This window comes from Phyllostomus discolor, chromosome 2 (assembly GCF_004126475.2).
Source record: "Phyllostomus discolor isolate MPI-MPIP mPhyDis1 chromosome 2, mPhyDis1.pri.v3, whole genome shotgun sequence".
NCBI lineage: Eukaryota > Metazoa > Chordata > Mammalia > Chiroptera > Phyllostomidae > Phyllostomus > Phyllostomus discolor.
Window position 1 is genome coordinate 45,976,723 of NC_040904.2, and position 18,748 is coordinate 45,995,470.

General features: G+C 46.7%; 1 protein-coding gene across 8 annotated transcripts in view; it reads right to left on the bottom strand.

The window, feature by feature from the left end:
* The window catches only part of DGKG (diacylglycerol kinase gamma), a 191,869-nt gene that overhangs the window by 53,156 nt on the left and 119,965 nt on the right, over positions 1–18,748 (bottom strand). For all 8 annotated transcript variants that reach the window (XR_004901302.1, XR_004901303.1, XR_004901305.1 and 5 more), the window contains one exon: positions 10,497–10,587. Coding sequence is in view for 2 of the 8 variants with exons in the window: in XM_036017811.1 (XP_035873704.1) it covers positions 10,497–10,587 (91 nt within the window). In the remaining 6 variants the exon portion in view is untranslated. The remainder of the gene's footprint in view (positions 1–10,496; positions 10,588–18,748) is intronic.

Below are 18,748 nucleotides of genomic sequence, written 5' to 3' on the forward strand. Positions count from 1 at the left end.
ATGGGACACAATTCCTGTCCTCAAGGTCAGGTTGATGCTAGAGGCAGCACTGTGCTGCTAAAGGCTTCACAGCAGGGTCTCCGGAGGGGGCGGGGGTGGATGGTTGAGTAAAGAGAAGGAGAAGCTCTGATCGTGGTGTTTGTTCCCTGGTGTAAATACTCTCACTATGGCCAGTTTCAAATTACCAACGGACATCACTGAGAACAGTGTTGGAAAGACGTGTGCCATCAAGCCATCAAGCCAGCTGGCCCCAGCCCCCACCGGGAAGAAAGTAGACATCTGCATATCTGCAGGGCCTGTGGCCAGAACAGAGAAATTTACTGGGAAAGAAAGGAAAGCAGCCAGGGCAAACAGTGATGCCTGTTTTCCCTAGAGAAGAAGTCGAGAGAATGTTTTTAGTGTCGATAAAATGATGTGTCTCCTGAGGGAAGAAAAGGTGATAAATTGAGGGGTGTTGATGAGTGGTGATAGCATTATTGGAAAGATAGTCCAGTACAATTTAAAAAAAAATTGGCCTGGCACGGTAAATCTTACAGGACAGTGGCTTCCTTGCATTCAGAGGGGCTGTTTTATATCATTTTAGGAGCTAATGTCTGTTGTGGGCAGTTACATACTGATACTGATGCACACGTTATATGGTTAACATTAATATACATCATTTATTGAGTAACTTGTAAACCAGGCAGCTTGTATATCTTATGTCTAATCCTAACAACCCTACAGTGTTGGTATTTTTAGGCTTGTTTTTACAGATGAAGAAACATCGACTCAGTGAAACTAAGGAAGGTCCTTCTTTTCCCAATTCATGGTAGGCTTCATGAACCTTCAGGTTTCCGGCATGAGGTGCAAATGATGAGATCAAGGAGACAACCCAACTCACCTATACAGTATGTACCTGACTCCTGTTCATCTCCTGTGATATAGCCTATGAGGTCACTTTTGGAGTATTCTACATATAAGGGATTTGCTTCCTCATTTTAAAGAGGACACTGGAAAAATATGGAGTCTGGCAAGACGGGAGTGGTCAGCATAGTCATGGGTCTGTGCCTCAAGTCTTATAAGGAGCTGGGGATGTTGAGTTCAGTGAAGATCAATAAGCAACGGCATGGAGAATAGATCTTCAGCCCTGTGAAGGGCAGTCATGTGGAGGAGCAAGAAGGCATGTTCCGTGTGCTGCCAGAGGGTAGACACAGGCCCAGTGGGTAGGGCATTCAGCGATATATCCCACAAACACTTACTGTGCACCTATTTTGTTTCAATCATTGTGCTAAGTACAGGCAAGGGAAGGATACGGTGAGGAACAGGACACACGTCCTTGTTGGACAAGGGAGAGGAACTTTCTAAAAGTCAGAGCTGTCCAGCAGTGGAGCAGGCATCTGGAAAAGTAGTGAGCTCCCTGCCCTTGGAGTAGTCAAGAGGAGGCTGGATGTGCACTTGGCAGCCTGCGCCAGGATGAGTGTATTGAGTGGTAAGTGGGACTCAATTCCCTTCTAGATCAGGGATTCGGAGTCTACGTTCGTTCAGCCTTGCTTTGGCAGGCCAGAGCGCTGTTCTGAAAAACGTGTCATCTGACCCCCCCTTCCCACCAGCCTTGCCCGCCCAGCTGTGTGCTCTGCCTTTTCTGACAGTGAGCCGTGGTGGGCCAGCGAGACTGGGAAGTGGCTGCCATCTGTGACAGGGATGATGGAGTTTTGGCGGGTTTGTGTGGGTTCAAGGAATGCAGCATCGAAGCCATGTACACACAACCTGCTTAAGAACATCCCATGGGCAGAAAATGTTTTCTTCCTCTTCAGCCCTCCTCTGTTGCTGTGCCAGGCGGGCACAATGGTGCCTTTGAGAGGGGCAGCTGCAAGGGGGTGTTGGCAGGGAGGCTGGAAGTAGAGCACTGCAGCTGGGGGGAACCAAATTCATTTCCAGGAGCGAGCCTGGAACTGGGTGCCAGTTTCCAAAAACAAAACTGCTGTTTCTGAGAGCGCGGGGTGGTGGGTTGCCTCAGAGTTGGACAGAGGGCAAAGCCATTTCCTATTTGCTGCTCCACCCTCCCCAAGTTAAAGAAACCTGGTGTGTTGGGGCATTCTTGCTCTGGATGCAGATTAATAAGATTTTCGGTCTGTCTGAGGAGCTCTGGCTAACTTGGGGTGGACGGGGCTTTCTGTGGGGTCAGAATTTCCTGCAGACAGAGACCAGGGCTGATGGCCGTAGGGACTGGCAGGGCTCAGAGGCAGGTAGGCTTTTGGGCCATGAGAGAGGGCTCAGAATGGAGACCCCCTTCTGCATTTCAGGGTCACTTTCTCTGACCCCTTAGCTGCCTGGCACCCTTGGTGCCATATGGGCTCTACCCACTCACTGTCTTAACTTTCTTTGGTGGGAAAGAGGTGGGAGAACTCTGGCATTTCCTGTCCTGGGTGCACAGTTGTCCCACACCCTCTGCGACTTTCAAAGGTCCCAGTAACAGCTCAGAGATAGGCGTGGGAGGTCTTCCCACTCACCACACTGTTAGGAGAAGGTCTGAGTGCCAGGCTGCAGGCTCAGCCCTCTCCCCCTTTGTGTTACAAATGTAGCAAGGTGGGCCCTGACTGGTGTGGCTTGACGGGTTGGGCATTGTCCTGCAAACTGAAAGCTTGCTGGTTCCATGCCAGGGCAGGACACATGCCTGGATTGCGGGCCAGGTCCCTGGTTGGGGGTGTGCGAGAGGCAGCCAATCGATGCTTCTGTCACACAGCGATGCTTCTCTCCCTTTCTTTCTGCCTCCCTTCCCCTCTAAAATAAGTAAACAAAAATCTTTAAAAACAAATGGAGCAGGGTGGGTCTCTTTTATTTTGGTGGCTCCCAATAAAAAGGTCTCACTTGAGGCTTGTCAAGTGGCAATTTCTATTCCTGTTCACACTAATTATGAGATTCTTCACACTTTGATTCAATTTTACAATCAATACAGAGCAATTACTTCACTTCAGGCATTGTGCGAGGCCTGGGGATACTGAACGAATAAGATGGAGTCCTCGCTGCAGACGGCAGACTGCCTAATAGATATGCCAAGTCCCCAAGGGAACCCTACTATCACTCAACAGACACGTGCACTAATCAGGTAGACGGCGGCAGTGCGGCGCAGAGACCACTTCCCACCGGGAGTGCTGGGGCTCCATGGGGGCCCTGGGCTCGAGACTCATCTGAACTTGTAGTACTTATCTTCCGGAAACTCAGTTTCCTTGTGTAAATAATGGGAATGATAGACAGCATGCAGCATGGTTACAAAGATTAAATAAGGTGATGTATGCAAATGCCAGGACAGAACCAGTCACCAGGTAAGTGCTCTGTTGGGGCTGCTGCTGTTATCAATGTGATGACCCTACGGACCTGAGATACAGCACGTATGTGCACACAGTGGCATCCATCTGCTACCTTGTTAGGTTTTGTGCCCTTCCTAGAACAGCCAATTCTTCTACCTTCTTAATACCTCCTCTGTAAAAGACTAGGATCAGCAAGTTTATTACTTCACTGACCAATGCAGAGAAACAAAGACCTATCTACTATAGCCAATAAGACATATTATATATAATATTCTCTGTCTGTTTCAGAACTCAGTTGTAGAAGTGGAGACGGGTTGAAATAGTTTTCTTCCCTGAGATCCCTGAATCTCCTGAGTGTGGAAAGAAAGATCATGAATTATTTTCACTATTCTAAAAAGTCTAAGAGAAAGAATATATTTGCCACTGACAGGGCCTCACAGTTCATTATTACTTAGAAGATGCATTCGCCTGGGGAAAGTTTTCTTCCACTAAGGGACCCTGGAAGTAGACATGTTAAACTTGCCGGGCCGGGGGTGAGCCTGGAGATCTTCCAGGAACCTTTTAAGGGAATGCCTAATCCAGCATGCTAAGTCATGTGACCCCGACCTTGGTCTTATGAGACCTCCTTGGGCCTTGTCTAACCACTGGGCTGCCTATCTCCCTACTGCTTTGTGAAATGTGGGCATGAGAATTCATCCTTAAAAGTTCTTCCAAAGTCCTTGGAAGACACAAAATATGGATAGCCAGGAGTCTGAAGACAAAGGAAATCAAAGCAATTCATGAAGAACAAAGGAAATGAAAAAGAACAGGAAAATAAGAACATATGTATGAATGGAGGCTTGAAGTGAAATACGGGGTAAACATTTGAAGGAAATAAAAAGGAGCGTTGTTTAAGAAAAAGGAAAAGTTATGTGTCAGAAACTGCAAGCTGACAGTAGAATTTTTTAAAAGAAGACTGGCAGAAACAATCGCTTCTTAGTAGGCTGAAAGACTTTAAGGATCAGTGAAGGAAACTTGTACTCAGTTCGTGGCTAAAGAGGTGGAGAGATAGGGTGGATGAAGCTGTGTTTAAAAATGGATAAGGATTTAAGGAATGGAAGAATCCTAGAGGTCCCCCAGAGACCTGCTTTTAGAGAAACAAGGGCTAATATTACTACGGAGGGAAACAAGGCCAACACTGTAACGGTGGTGAGATTGTGGGTTCCTTCTCGTTTGCCCCTCTATAGTTTAAAATGTTCTACCACGAATTTGATTACTTTTATAACCAGGAAAAGACGGCAGTGAACATAGTCGAACAGAACAGGAAGAAACTGGGGTGAGGGCATCACGAACGGAGAGAACTGTAGGATGAGCAAGAAGAAGAAATCTGAAGTGGCAAGAGCTGCCTCGGGCGGTCTCACAGCAACAAGGAGGCGGGAATGATGGAGTCAGTGGCCTTGACTGAGGAAGGGAATAGACCAGAAGCAGGATCTCTCTCCGAGGCCCCTTCCTGCCTTCCTTTTGATTCTAAGGTTTGATGTACAATCAGGTTGCCACCTTTGATTTTCCATAAACTCAAAATCGCTTCTAATCTCTTCTCAGCTTTCTTTTCCCCATGAACATGCTTTCATGTCATCTCCCTGGGGATCGCTGTGGCTGGGCTGATGGGCTGAGCACCTGGCCAGTTCCCACCTTCATTATTCCACGCTCTGAAAGGCCCAACTTGCCTAAGCTGAGAAGGTTTCAATGATGCCAGAAGAGGCCAAGATGCTTGAAGATTTCTTCTCCAAGAACTGAAAAGTGTCCAATATTGCACATGGACACCAAGGCAGAATGAGAGAATGCCCCCATTTGGAGCTGGAGAGCCACGGGCTCTCTTCTGCCACTTACTGGCTGGGTGAACTTGGTCAAGCTACTTCACCTGTAAAGTCCTTGACCTCTCTCTTTTGAGAAACAATGACACTTGGTTGGATTGGAGTAACTAAAACTACCTGCGCAACCTGAAAGTAATCAGATTCATTATTTATTAAGCTTCTTTACGTGCACATGGCTGTGCTAAATGTTGGTTTCAGAATTTATGATTCTCATAGACAGGGCCCACATCATTATATAGGTTAACAATCCTTAGCACCGCACCCAGTGTACTCCCTTTTGTAAAATTAAACTTGTAAAAATTGAGGTGAAATTTGCATAACACAACATTAACCCCTTTAAAGTTATAATTCAGTGGCATTTAGGGCTTTCACTCACACTGTCTTTTTAAAGTGTTAGAATGACACAATTATTTGGGTTGGTTCCATTTTGTTGTGATAAAAAAAAATGCTACACTGTACCTCTGTGCTTGTCCTCTTGTGAGCTCAGGTGTAGCAAATTCTGTAGGTCAAGGTTTGAAGAACCTGCTAGGTTATACGGTCCATAAAATCATTCTCAGTTCAGCACTTACTGCCACTGCCAGACAGAGAGGTTTATCACTTATGTTCCCAATGGTAGTGCTTGCGAGGCCCCATTTCTGCCCCTCACGGTTCTGGTGGGGTACTCACTGCAGAGCAGCCGAACAAGCCAGCTCCATCAACAGCAGCGCGGAGGGATCTCAAGAACGTAATGGTGAGTGAAAAGAGCAAGTTGCAGAGTGCAAAGGGATGGTGGGGGAACTCTGTTCTGTCTGTAATATTTTTTTGGTTAAAAAATACTTGAAGAGAATAAAACAAAATATTGATAAATATCCATTCTAAGTGAGAGAGAAAAGGGAGAATTTGACATACTGTTCTCAAGACTTTTTAAAGTAGTATTTTTTTTTTAAATAACTCAATTGAAAAAGGGGGAACTGATGTGCAGAGATTTCCAAAAAGCACTGGGTATAACAGATTATTTTTGAGCAACTTCCAAATTTGGACTCACTTTTCCCCATGCAGAGGTTCACATTACTGGAGCTGGCGCGCCTTCCCTTGTGAACGTTGTTTTAAAGGAGATGAAATATCAAGGAATTTTGGAAGTTCTTATTTTTAGCTGGTAGAATGAAAAATTTCCACAGCATGTAAAATAAGTGCTCGAGTCGCAGCCTGCCTCGTTCGCTCCACCTAACTATGATCACATCTAAAAACTTTTGCAAGGCTATTCTGGGCCTGGGGTGCGGAGGTGACTCACTGTGTCCCTCCCTCACCCCACCCCCCTCCTGTTTATTCAGGTGAAATCAGATTAAAATGAACGTCAAGGGCGGCTTTGGAAGGGAAGTCTCTCAGAGGCTGAGAGACCCTGAGAGACAGCCTTAGGCCGGGGCTGATGAGAGTCACGTGGATGTCGAGTCGCGGACAATTCACCGGGCACCCCTTTCCCAGGAATAGCACTGGTTTTCACAGGCCTTCCTCTGTGTTCCCGTGAAGGGAGCATTTAGGGTGAGCATTTGCAATGTTTTTTTTATGCTTTCTTTTTGATAAATGTAAAAATCTCATGCTTGCTTTTTAGTGTTATCTGTGTTAACATAAATAAAAGTGCATGAATAAAAGTGGATCAGATGCGCCCCATACCTGGGGGGAGAATCTCTGCTGGGACTAAAGTGCTAGTACAGTTCTGGAACTCCCCGGTTCGGTCAAATCTGTATTTGACGCCTGACCACTCATAGGCTGTGGGCTTCAGGTGAGCATCTTGCCTTCTCTCAGCTTCTATCCCCTTCTCTGAAAAGGTGATTTGGACATCAGGGCTGCTTTGCAGATTCTAAGTAACTTAGCACCTTTGTCAGTTACTTAAAAAAAAAAAACCACACCCAAAACTCTGAAAACTTTAATTGGAATTATAACCTTGGGAAGTAGGCTAACCCCCCCTTACCCCATCTTATAGATGAGAATACTGAGGCCCAGACACACAGTTTAGCAAGTTACTTCACCTAATTGCAGAACAGGGCTAAGGCCCAAGGTCTTGGGCATCTAGGCAAGGCCCCTTTCACGGGGCCAGCCTTGGCCTAGTGTCTGCGTGTGAATCTTGTCCCCTGTCCAGAGTGATCTGGTTAAGGTGGCACCCTGGGATCCCTGATCCCTGGATCTCATTCCTTAGCACTCGTTAGGTGAGTACTCTATTACCTCTTATGTGTTCTGTCAGCTGGGCTGTGAGCTTAACTTCAGGGGAGACCAAGTCCCCTAGTCTTTCTCAATGAGCCACTAGCCTCAGAGAAACAGGTTGAATTCCATGTGAGAGGCTTTTAATGGAGACTTTCCCTGCATAACCTCATCTTAGCTCCAAGTTTCACCACCCAGCTCTTTTCTTTTTACCAGCAACACACACACACACACACACAATGCAAACAGATTTTCTTGTCTGTCCCCTGAACCCTTTGCCTTTTGCCCTTTCTCAAGTTGCTGAAACTCTCAGCCTCAGTTCCCTCACTCGTAAAGTTATGACATCAATATCTGCCCTGCATACTCTGTGATGTGGGTCACAATGAGATGCTACGTAGGAAAACCTTGTGTAAACGTGGAGGCAGCTTTCCTCTCTGACTCTCACCCACAGTCCAGCCTGAACCCACTCCTTCCTCAAATGAGCAGGAGGATTGTGTCTTCTGTTCTGGAAGCCTTTGTCAGCAGACCTCCCCAGCTGCCTCAGCGGAGATGGAACCAAACGGTCCCACATTCAGTCAAGGAGGAAGAAGAGTGCATCAGTGCTGAAGAATTCGCTGAGTTTCTAGCACTTGTTAGGTAAAACTCTGTCTCTTGGCTTCTAAGCTAAACTCATTCCAGGAGACCTTCTCTCTTACCAATTTTTAAGCAATGAAAATCTCAAGTCAAGTTACTTAATGTATCTGAGGCTCAGTTTCTTCATTTAAAAAATGTGATAGTACTTTCCTCATTGGGTTACAGTGTCAAATGAGGACACATAATGGTAAGCAGTCAGGGCATGTGAAGTTTTTATTTTTCTCTCTTCTGTTTGCCCTTCGAAACCTCTGTGCCTCTGCTTGTTTTTCCACGAAATGGGGATAATAATACCTGACCTAGGGTTGTTGTGTGACTATGGAATATAGGCTGCGGTAGGGCTTTGAGATGGTGATGTGCAGTATAAATAGCTGCCTGGAGTTATTCTCAGGATAGATGGCCTTGAACTGACGGGTGTGCTGGTCCTCCCAGGCCTGAGCTGTTGTGTGCAGTGGCCACATTTAGAAGGTCACTTAACATAGCTTCTTTCACTAGTCTTCCGGAGGCCCCTGATGCTCTCACGTCTACCTGGGGTGCTCTGTAGCCTCCTCACACCTGCCACTCACATGCCTCACCCTCTTCTGTCCCTCTGCTCTGGATCACAAGGCACAGGACTGTCCAGTTCACAGCTCTCTAAATGTAAAAATTAGTGTCTGCCCTAATCTTGCCAACTGTCAGGAGCCGCCTGTCACATGACACCCCACCCCTTAACCTCATGAATAAACACTAAAAAGACTCATTATGAGGAGATAAGGAAAACAGGAAGTTCCCCTAAAAGCCACCCTCCCCCCACCAGAGGCCACCAGCATCTCCAGCAACCATAGGACCTGTCTGCTCTGCATTTGAGGAAGAGCCCTGGTGTCTTGGACCCAGAGGAGACTGTGGGCAAGGCTGGCATAGGGGTGGGAGTAGGATTCGGGATTTGGGAGGGCAGGCCACAGAGGCAGCGGGACTGAGCTGCTCTATTCTGGGCACAGTTTCAAGGCCAGCTGCAGGGAGAACAAGCAGTCGCTGTGCGCCTGCAGCTGGCAGTGGCTAGGCTAGGGCTGACCCTCACTTAGGGTATATTTAAAGAGACCCCACTAGAGGGTCATGCCAACAGGAAAAATGCACTCTCTGGTAGCCACGCTCTCTCTAGCCCAGCACTCTCCTTCTTGCAGCTTCCATGCAATGGATTTATGGATCAACAGGGTGGCTGGCTCCTTGGCCTTTCCCAGATGTAGGGGCACACAGTCAGGGACCCTAGGCCTCTCGGCCATATAACTGAGCTGGCTAAAAATTCAGGGGATTATCTGGATTGGCTCCTCCCACCCTGGGGTTGGTAACTCAGCAACCAACAGGGAGAGGCAGACAGATGAGTCAAATGCAAGCATGGAATCTCTGGCTTTGTGTTTTGTTTGTGAACACTCCCTTGTGAGTGCAGGCTCCCTTCCGGCAGGGAGTGGTGGGGCTTTCCCACACTGCTTCAGGCCAAATGTTGCTTCTTATAGGGATGCCCAGGCCCCACTTGACTGCTAATGGAGGCTTAGGGACAAAGCCTGTGGGCCATGAGGAGCCTATCCTTTCTGGTTTGGGCTAGACAATAGGCTAGAATCCCATGGGAAGGTGGGGTTAGCAGCTGAGAACGACAGGCAAGGGAACCAATGGGCATGAGATCCTGCAGAAAGGAGACTGAGCGGTTGTGCATAGAAGCTTGGGCTTTTAGGTGGCGGGAGACCAAGGAGACCTTCTCAGAGCAGTGAGAGCACTTTCCCAGAGCAATCCAGCAGAAGTGGGGTGGGAGCGGGCAGCTTATCAACCCCGGAAGGGGAGCCGGCAGGCAAACTGTCTGAGGCAGGCAGGCTGCTACAAGCGCCGGAAGAATCAGTAAGACACAAATGCACCAACAGGATCAGCTACATAGTTTGAAGGGCCCAGTTCAAAATGAAAACGCAGGCCCCTTTGTTAAAAAATTATCAGGAATTTCAAGATGGTGACAGAAGAGCATGAAATGGAGGGCCCGTCTGAGCGACCACAGAGGTTGCACACCTGCAAAGCCAACATTGGGTCCTCATAAGCTGGCCCCTCGAAGTAGCCATGAAAGCCCACGTGGGTGCGTTGGGGGATGTCTGGTCATCTCTGGCCTTAACTCTCTCTCACCCCTGCTGCCCTGTGACCACCAGGTCCCAGATTTTTCCCAGGCTTGGGACGCTGCCTCTACTTCAGCAGCAGCTCCTCTCTGTGGGCTGGCGGCAGCTAAGTCTTTGCTGCCCTGCAAAGGGGGAATTGCAAGGCATGATGGGAAGACGGCTGAGGGCGGGAATGGACTGTGGCCTTAAGTCCTCTGGGCTACTAGGCCCCAGAGCCCCAAGGACTCCCTGGACAGCCAAGAAAGGCCAGTGCAGTGACCGGAGCCTCCTCTGAGTGAGGCTGCGGAGGATGAAGGTAAACATACGGACTTCACTCTGGAATCACCAACTAAGGACCCAAGGGGACATGTCCTGAGGGTGTATGTGACAGTCCAGGAGCAGAACCAAGGTCCAGGAACCTTTCTCCCCACTTGGGAACTTACCTCCAACTCTATGTGGTCGTGGAGTTTCTTGCAGGTGGCTGCAAAGGTCTCTGAGGTGCCAAATTCAAAGTACCAGAGCTTGTTCTTCATCCTGGACCATGAAGCAGAGACATGGCTCAATATTCTGTACTTGAAATGGTCATGTAAAACAGCTATGTTATCGGGGCTGGGAGGCCTCGGTCCTCCACGTTCCCCAAACTTCTGTTTTCAGCACTTGTTAATCAGATGAGCAAGGGTGGAAATTTTTTACCAACTGTTCTTGCTCTGAGCTTAAAGGAAAAAACTCATTCATTTCTTAGACATCATGGCTACTCTGGGTGAACTGCCAGCTGGTCTCTGAACTTCCTGGGGGAAGTTCTGAGCAGGAGACAGGCCTGTTTGCCTCTGTATCTGAATCAAGGGAAGAGTTCCATGGAAATCTACCAGTGGTGGCAAGTGGCAGCATGCTCTGGTCACTGTCCTTTCTACCATGAATGCAGAAGGACTTCAGGCAGACCCTTCTCTTGGGAATAGTTGGGGTACAAAGGGAAGCTCACACAGCCTTTTGAGACTGGAGGGATGTACAGTCTTGGGGCAGTGGAGAGACAGCCCCACAATAAACCAGCCAAATGGTGCTACTTTGTGTATGGTCTCACTGGGAGAAGCAGAGTGGAGAGAATTAGGCGACAGAATTGCAGGCAAGGTGGAAAGAGAAGAAAAAGAAAAATAAGTTTTTTTTTTAAAGGTTTATTTATTTATTTCTAGAGAGGGGAAGGGAGGGAGAAAGAGAGAGAGAAACATTAATGTGTGGTTGCCTCTCACATGGCCTGCAACCCAGGCATGTGCCCTGACTGGGAATCGAACCTGCAATGCTTTGGTTTGCAGCCCGAGCTCAATCCACTGAGCTATGCCAGCCAGGGCAAAAAAATAAGTTGTTTTGTAGCAGTTGTTTCCCTCACTTCTTTCTCAATTGTATTTGGCTATAACCATGTTTCATTTAGGTAGACCTTGTCATATTTGCTTCAAAGTTAGAACTCATCATTTTTTGAGCTCTCAGTTTTTCAACATTTTCCTTAGTGGGGAAAAACAATGGGGCTCCCATGTAGCTGGGGGCTTTGCAAAGTCAGATGGTGTGTACTGATACTTGGTTGTTTTGATCAGATGGTCTCACCAGGAAGTGTTTCTGAAGGTATTCCATTCCTTCCATCCCAACTGTTGTCCCACTATCAGGGGCTGGCTATGAGAAGGGACACCTGTCCGGTTTATGAGCTGGCAGATTTTGCTAAGGAAGGATTAAACAAAATCACATTCTTCTTGGCACATTCTTCAGTAGAGAGGAAGCTACCTTGTGTGTTGCTGATCCTCTGTGCTCAGATCTGTGAACTCAGAGGATAGCGGCATTCTCCAGAAGGAAGAAGGCTCTTATTTCTTCCTAGTTTGCCTTAGGCCATAGCAGATGACTTGCCAGAATAGCAGACACAACTTTTCTGTCTGCATTTCTCGAAAGGTCCATCCAGAACTTGAAGATAAGGCTATGTTTTTCCATTGCTTGAAGATTTCTAAGTCCTAGTTGATTGGGAAGTAGCCTTTCTGACTCTTAGCTTGCACGAAAAGAAATGATGAATCATGAAGGAAATAAGAATAGGCGAGATTTGGGCAGTTATGCCTATCGTGCTGCATCCCAGGTACGCACCTTCAGGGTGTCCAGGCAAGGGCCTGGAGCAGGCTGTTTCCCATCAGGCATTCTCATCTGTATGCACCCCTCACCACCCCCCAGTGCTTTTGCTTTCTGTGCATGCTGTGATGTGAAAAAATGTTGGAAAACATTATTCTAGGTCACAGTCTCTCTGCATGCACAGTAATGTAAATACAAGGCAAGTTGTGATTCAGCAGTTCAGGATTGGGGCCCAAGGAGACCTTGTTTTCTAACAAGCTGCTGACGCTGATCCAGGAACCACACGTCTTGGATCATCTAGAGACTTGGGGGCATCTAGAGACTACATTTGTGGTTCAGAAACATTAGTGTTCATAAGACTTAGCTGAGGGATGTGAATAAAATGCTGTTTCCTGGGCTCTCATCTGCAGAGTTTCTACGTGATACTTGTAGGAGGGGGCCCAGGAATATGCATTTTTATGAGTGCCCAGGTGATCATTGTGCAGGTGGTCAGTTGTCAGGACTTTGAGAAACATTGCGGTAGATCCCAATGAACTGACAACTAAGGAAGAGGACAGACCGATTAAAGCTGAAAGAGAGAATTTCTCAGGGAGGCTAGAATGAGGGTCAGTGCCTTTCAATAGACAGTGATGGCAAAAGACCCAATAACAGGAAAAACACAGATTGTCATAAATGTCAAGGTTGAGCATTCCTCTCCAGCAGCAAGAGCATCTCTGTAGCCAGGAGACCTGCTTTGTGATGCCATTTTCTTTCTTTTTTTTTTTTTGTGATGCCATTTTCAAATATCACTCCAGGTCTGAATCATGACTTTTGAAAGTTATTGCCAGGAGATTTAGAGTTTTAATAAAATTTTTCGGAAGCCACAAGCTATTTTGTCCAAAAGTGACTCTTCTGATGATCTAAATGAGGTTAAGAGGTCATGGTCAGGTCAGTATTGAAGAATGACTAAAAGGATCAGACAGACTACTTGTCCATTGCTGCTTAGGTGTCCACTGTGGCTGCGTAACCTTTGACAGATTTTGAGGCCTCAGTTTCCTCATCTGTAATGGAGATAGTAAAAAGATCTGCTTCACAGTGTAGTTGAGAGTAGATGAGATGATTAGAAAGCACTTCACATGATGCTTGCTGCATAGTAAGCTCAACAAGAATGTTCACTGCTTATTAGCTATTATTTTAATGTCTTGAGTTGGCATATTTGGATAACACAGTCAGGCAAAAATGACAGTGCATACATGGTACACTAAATTTTTTCGGGAACAGAAAAATATGTGATCATATTTGTCAGATCACATGTCTTGACTTTTCATTGAAAACATATGTTCACCACATGTCTAATATGATAGATTTTTCCAGTCATAGATCACACCCAATTCCCTGGCTAATGATCTTGACTGGTCATGTGATTGTCCAAAGGTGTTGATGGAGACTATGTTTCTGAGAAAGCACTTGTTTGGTGTGAGAAAAAAGTATTAATTCAAGAAACATTCATTGTGCCAGAACTAGATGGGGGTGTGCTAGGTACAGTGAAGAATAAAACATGGCATTCCACGTGCCAGGCACCGGAGGAGGACAGACAAGGAGACAGACTGCAGTGCTGTGAGCTAAGCACTAAGCACTATGGGTAGCTTGGAGGAGGTGACATTCAATTCTTGGTGCAGTCAGGGACAGTTAGGGAAAGGATCCTAGGCAGGCAATGCCAGGGTTGAGTTATGAAGGATGTGGAAGGGCGCAGAGAAGGTGATGAAAGAGCATCTAAGCAGAGGAAGAAGCTGAGGCAATGGCACAGGGCAAGAGCGAGCATAAACCTGCTGGAGGGGACCTGGAGCTCAAGGTGGGATGCAGGAGGACTGGTCAGGGAGGGCTGGAGAGGCAGACGGGAGAAAGATGATAAAAGTTGGGGATGCTATGCTTCAGTGTTTGGGCTTTATGTTAAAGTCTGTAGTGTGTCATGGATCATCCTTAAGTGGGGGTGGTGGCGGGAATAGTGACAGTAGTGACTTGATCAGATCTGTGCTTATTAAAGATCCCTCTGCCCCAAGTGTGGAGGGTGTACTGGAAGGGGTGAGTACAGACTGGAGGCCTGGAGAATCGTCTGGAGGTGGTATAGGAATCCAGGAGAGAATTGGGAAGGGCCTGAAGAAAGGCAGTGACAATAGAGTTTGGGAGAAGAAAATATATTCACAAGCTAAAATGTAGGAGGTGGAATTCACAGCACTGGTTGGGTGTAAGGAGTGAGTCGGAAAGAGCAGTCCAAGTGGCACGCCCAAGTTTTTGTCTGCATAGCATGATGGATGGGAGGTGCCACTTAGCAAGAGAGGGGCACGAGAGGTAAATGCCCCAGTGGCAGCCCTTTCTGTAATCAAAAGGAAGCACTTGCGGTTTTTGGCCCATTCATTCATCCATTCATTCACCCATCTATCTATCCATAAAACACCTATTCAGCCCTAGTATGAGACAGGCACTGTGTAGGGCCTGGAGATAAGTGATCAGTAAGAGAGGTAAGGCCTCTGTCCTCACAGCTTATATACTTTTAATAGCTTCACCTACAGGAGACTAGGTGTTCAAAATCTCAGAGTTTTTATTTCTCCTATTTTAACTCGGGCAAGTTTAAATTAGAAGTGAATTCATTCTATTCTCATGGCCTCTTGTATTTTTGCACTCTGCTAGACATTTTACATATACTATCTCTTTCACTTCTCAGAGGAATGCTATGTAGCAGGTACTACTGCTACAAATAAGGAAACTGAGATCTTGCCTAAAATAGCAAAGCAAGTATGTGCAGAGGGGTCACCCAACCCAGACTCTCTGACCTGAGAGCTGTGCTTTACTACCCTGCAGCCCTGTCTTAGCATGTGTTTGCATGTTGTGTAGGTGGTGGTGTGTGCTCCTATTACACTTACGAGACTGCTGTGGTTCTCCTTCACCAGGTTGTTAAATGGATGCATTCGGGGACTGGGGTGTTAGCGGTGGCATCACATCCTGGGAAATGCTGTCTAATGAATGAAGAGCGTCAGGCCCTCCCAGTTCCCAGGGGCCAGCAGAGTTCTGGAGGAGTTTGGATCACATTTGTCACAGGAACAAATCCTATGTCTTGAATAGGATAATCCTCTTGGTCTTGAATTTATACTGAGGGAGTCAGGGAGACCAGAATTGACCCCAGGCAAAAACATATGCTCCTAGGACACCCTGTACCTTTCTTCTCTCAGAAATGGGGCAGAGGCAGTGTGCCCTTGATCTAGCTCAAGCACAGAGTGGAACAGAGAAACCCAGGTGACAATCCTAATCGGCTCTTCAGGCACCTCCCACTGCAGGTTCAACATGGGCCATGTTCAGCCGGTCATTATAACAGAGGGCAGTGTGGCTTAAAGTGAAGAACCCAGAATGGAATCAAGGTTCCCTGGCTTCACATTCTGACTCTGCCTTTTATAGGTTGTGTAACTTTGAGCAAATTTTTCACTTTTCCGAGCCTCTTTAGCCATAAAATGGGCTAATACATAACACAGTGTTAAAAATATTAAGTGAGACATGTAAAATCATTTATAACAGGTCTTTGTCTATAGAAGGTCCACGTCCCCTATACACATTAAAAATTCATCGATTGAATGTTACTGATGCCTTGTCAATAATCAAAGTACTGTCTTCCTAATGAAGGTCGTTTACCTGGTTACTGAGAAAAATAGCTACTAGTCTTTATCTAAAATGATATAAAGGGGAATTATTTGGTTGCCTCTGTTATAGCCACTAGAATCGTTGAAAATACAAAGGCAGGGGTCATGCGGGTAAGGACAGAGAAGAAAAGAGACTCCCGTGGAGATGAAGGCTGATCGGGTACAGTGGTTCCCAGAGCCCGGCATGACTGAGGACAGCCACTCATGGTGGGGCCTGGAGTGGAGGTCGGCTGTAGGCCAAGTGATATAAGAGAAGATAAGACACAGCCTTTCTTTGTGTATGTTGGGGTGTTGTTGCCAAGGAGTTCACTGGCAGGCTTATCTGAGGTAGGTTCCCTGTGGGTTACGGGCTGCCCTCTCCCAGCTGCTGGGAGATTAGGAGGAAGGAAACCACACTCTCAGCCTGCTGTCATTGCATACCAGGACACCAGGGAGCAGTAATGTGGATTCTTCTGCACTGCTCTGTCTACACTGTCAGAGCAGATCTGTACAGCGGGGAGTGCTGACAGGTTCTTTGTTGATCTGCAAGTACCGAAAGCCTCTTGTCAGGGAGACTCTGGCTTTTTGGTTTCTCACTCTGCTAAACATCTTACATATACTATCTCTTTCCATTCTCAGAAAAACCTTATGAGTACTGTTGCTGAAAATAAGGAAATTCACAGATTGAAGTGAATTCCCCTTTGCCTCATCTTCCCTTTCTTCTTTTTTTCTTTACCAGCTCCAGCACCAGCACCTTTCCAAAGCCTTTGGTAAAACAGTATAGACATGTGATATCTCACAATTTGAGGGGGCTGAGGAACACAGCCTCCCCCTTCCTCCTCCGCCCCACCTCCCTGCTAACAGGGGCCTGGGTGCCGGCGTCCCTTCTTCTCTTTTGAAGATGTCTCCCAGCCACTCTCCTCTTAGCCCACATTGGAGGTCTGCTGCTGCTGCATGTAGCATTGGCTTTTGCCCGGTTCATCTTCAGTTGTCCAAGAAACATGGCATTGAGAACCTGAGAGGCTAGGGGTCATGACTAGCTCTGCCACTTTCTGACTAGTCAAGCTCTTTAAGTGCTTTGAACCTTCATTTCTTCTTCTATAAAATGGGAACATTATTCTCTGCCCCCCAAAGTTGTGAAGCTCATGTGGCCAATGCAAAGCACCGAGCAGGTGTTTAATGCGTGGTGAGTGCTCACTAACTGTCCTCTCTTGTTGCTAGGAGACACAGTTACTGGAGACATTCCCCAGCGGCTGCTGGGGTGGAGGCAGGAGGAGTGTGCTGGAGGCAGGAGGAGTGTGGGGGTCTATCCCAGGCAGCCAATATTTTTTGAAGAAAATAAACTAACAGTGTTTTAAAGACTTCTGGAATGCTTTTTCTGCATCTCTCTTCGTGAGCTTTTTTTGGCCCAGCACTTCTTCCCTTCTCATAATCACCTTTGAGCTGGAGATGACTAATCCTTAACCAGTTGTCCTGAGGCTGGTTTCCAGGTTTCCAAAACTCCCAGGTTCACTGTCAGGCTCTAAACTCTCCAGGTCAACCCATCCTTGAGGCAGAAGACCCTCATCTGTGCTCCGAGGGACTCTTAGTCACATGGAGCAGTGGGAAACAGCAGCGGCGACACTGTGGGTTGACTCTGTTTCGGGGTTTCTTTAATTTCCCCTTGCTTTATAAGAAAATCACATCGATTGCACACTAGTTAGTCGATCTGTTCATTTGACAGGCGAGGGATTAATTAAAAACATTCTTTTATATTTGTTAGCAATTTGGGGCTGGCTTCAGCCACCCTGCTGACAGCCTGTGAATAGCAGTCCCGTTTTCAAGGACGGCCAGGAGTGAAACCAAGCTGGCTGCTGGGCATTTTTACCAGCAAAGGCAATGAGCTTCTGATGGCCCTTTTCTGATAATCTAAGGAGTTTTAAGGGCAACAGACTTTTGAAGTCATCAAAACATGAAAACATTTCTTTGGGCTTAGAAGGGTACAAAGAGGACACTACAGCTATTTCTAGAAATAGGAGCCCTTGAAGTGGAGGTGTGCTTCTTTGAGGTTTGGACTTTGATAAGCAGGTTCCTTGAGTGGGTTGTGATTCAGTTAGGCCTCCTGTGTCAGGCCGGCTCTGAACAACTGATTTCTAGGGTTTCTCCAAGCTCCCCGAATAACTTGAGATAACGCAATACAGGATGGGGGGAGGGCCCACATGTTCCCCAACGGTCCCCATGAAGGGGTATGTGATGTCTAACTATCTCCACAGCTGCCATTTTTAAAAGAGAAAGAAATATGTGTTTTTATGTAAAATCTCCTGATTATTAGAGTTGGCAAGTCATTCAACTTTTCAAAAGAATACGGTTTGGCCCCAAACTACCCATCTGGGGAAAACTATGCCTAGCATACATTAATTATAAATTTTCATAAGGTTCATCTTAATTAAAAAACAAAACAAACGATCTCACTTATTGCTCTAGAGGGTTTTCTTTTCTGGGCTATTGGTTGTGTTATTGCTACCACTAGTGAAGATAATGGACTACTGTCAGGTCATTAAGGTGAATAATCATCTAGCAAAGCCAAGCAGCTATGAGAGCAACACAAAGGGCAAACACAGCCCAAGTTGAATCACAACCGAATGATGACTGTTAGTGATAATATCAAGAATGCTTTATCTGTGAACATTTTACATTTTTTGAATCTCAGGTGCCTTTGGTAGTTTAATGATGGTGTTAACCAAAGTTTAGATCAAAGGTTTAAAAAAGATGGGGGTGGGGGAAAGCAGGTGGGCTTGGTTCTAAGGCCAGGATGTCAAGTCCTGAAAGGGGCCCATAGCCGTCACCTCACAGGTGCTGCAGAGGCCATCTGTGTCTCCTGCACAGCCAGCTGCCCTGGCCCATCAGAAAGCCTGTCACCACATCTAATCCACCCTGCATGCCGTCCCCCTGTTCTCACTGCTCATTGGAAT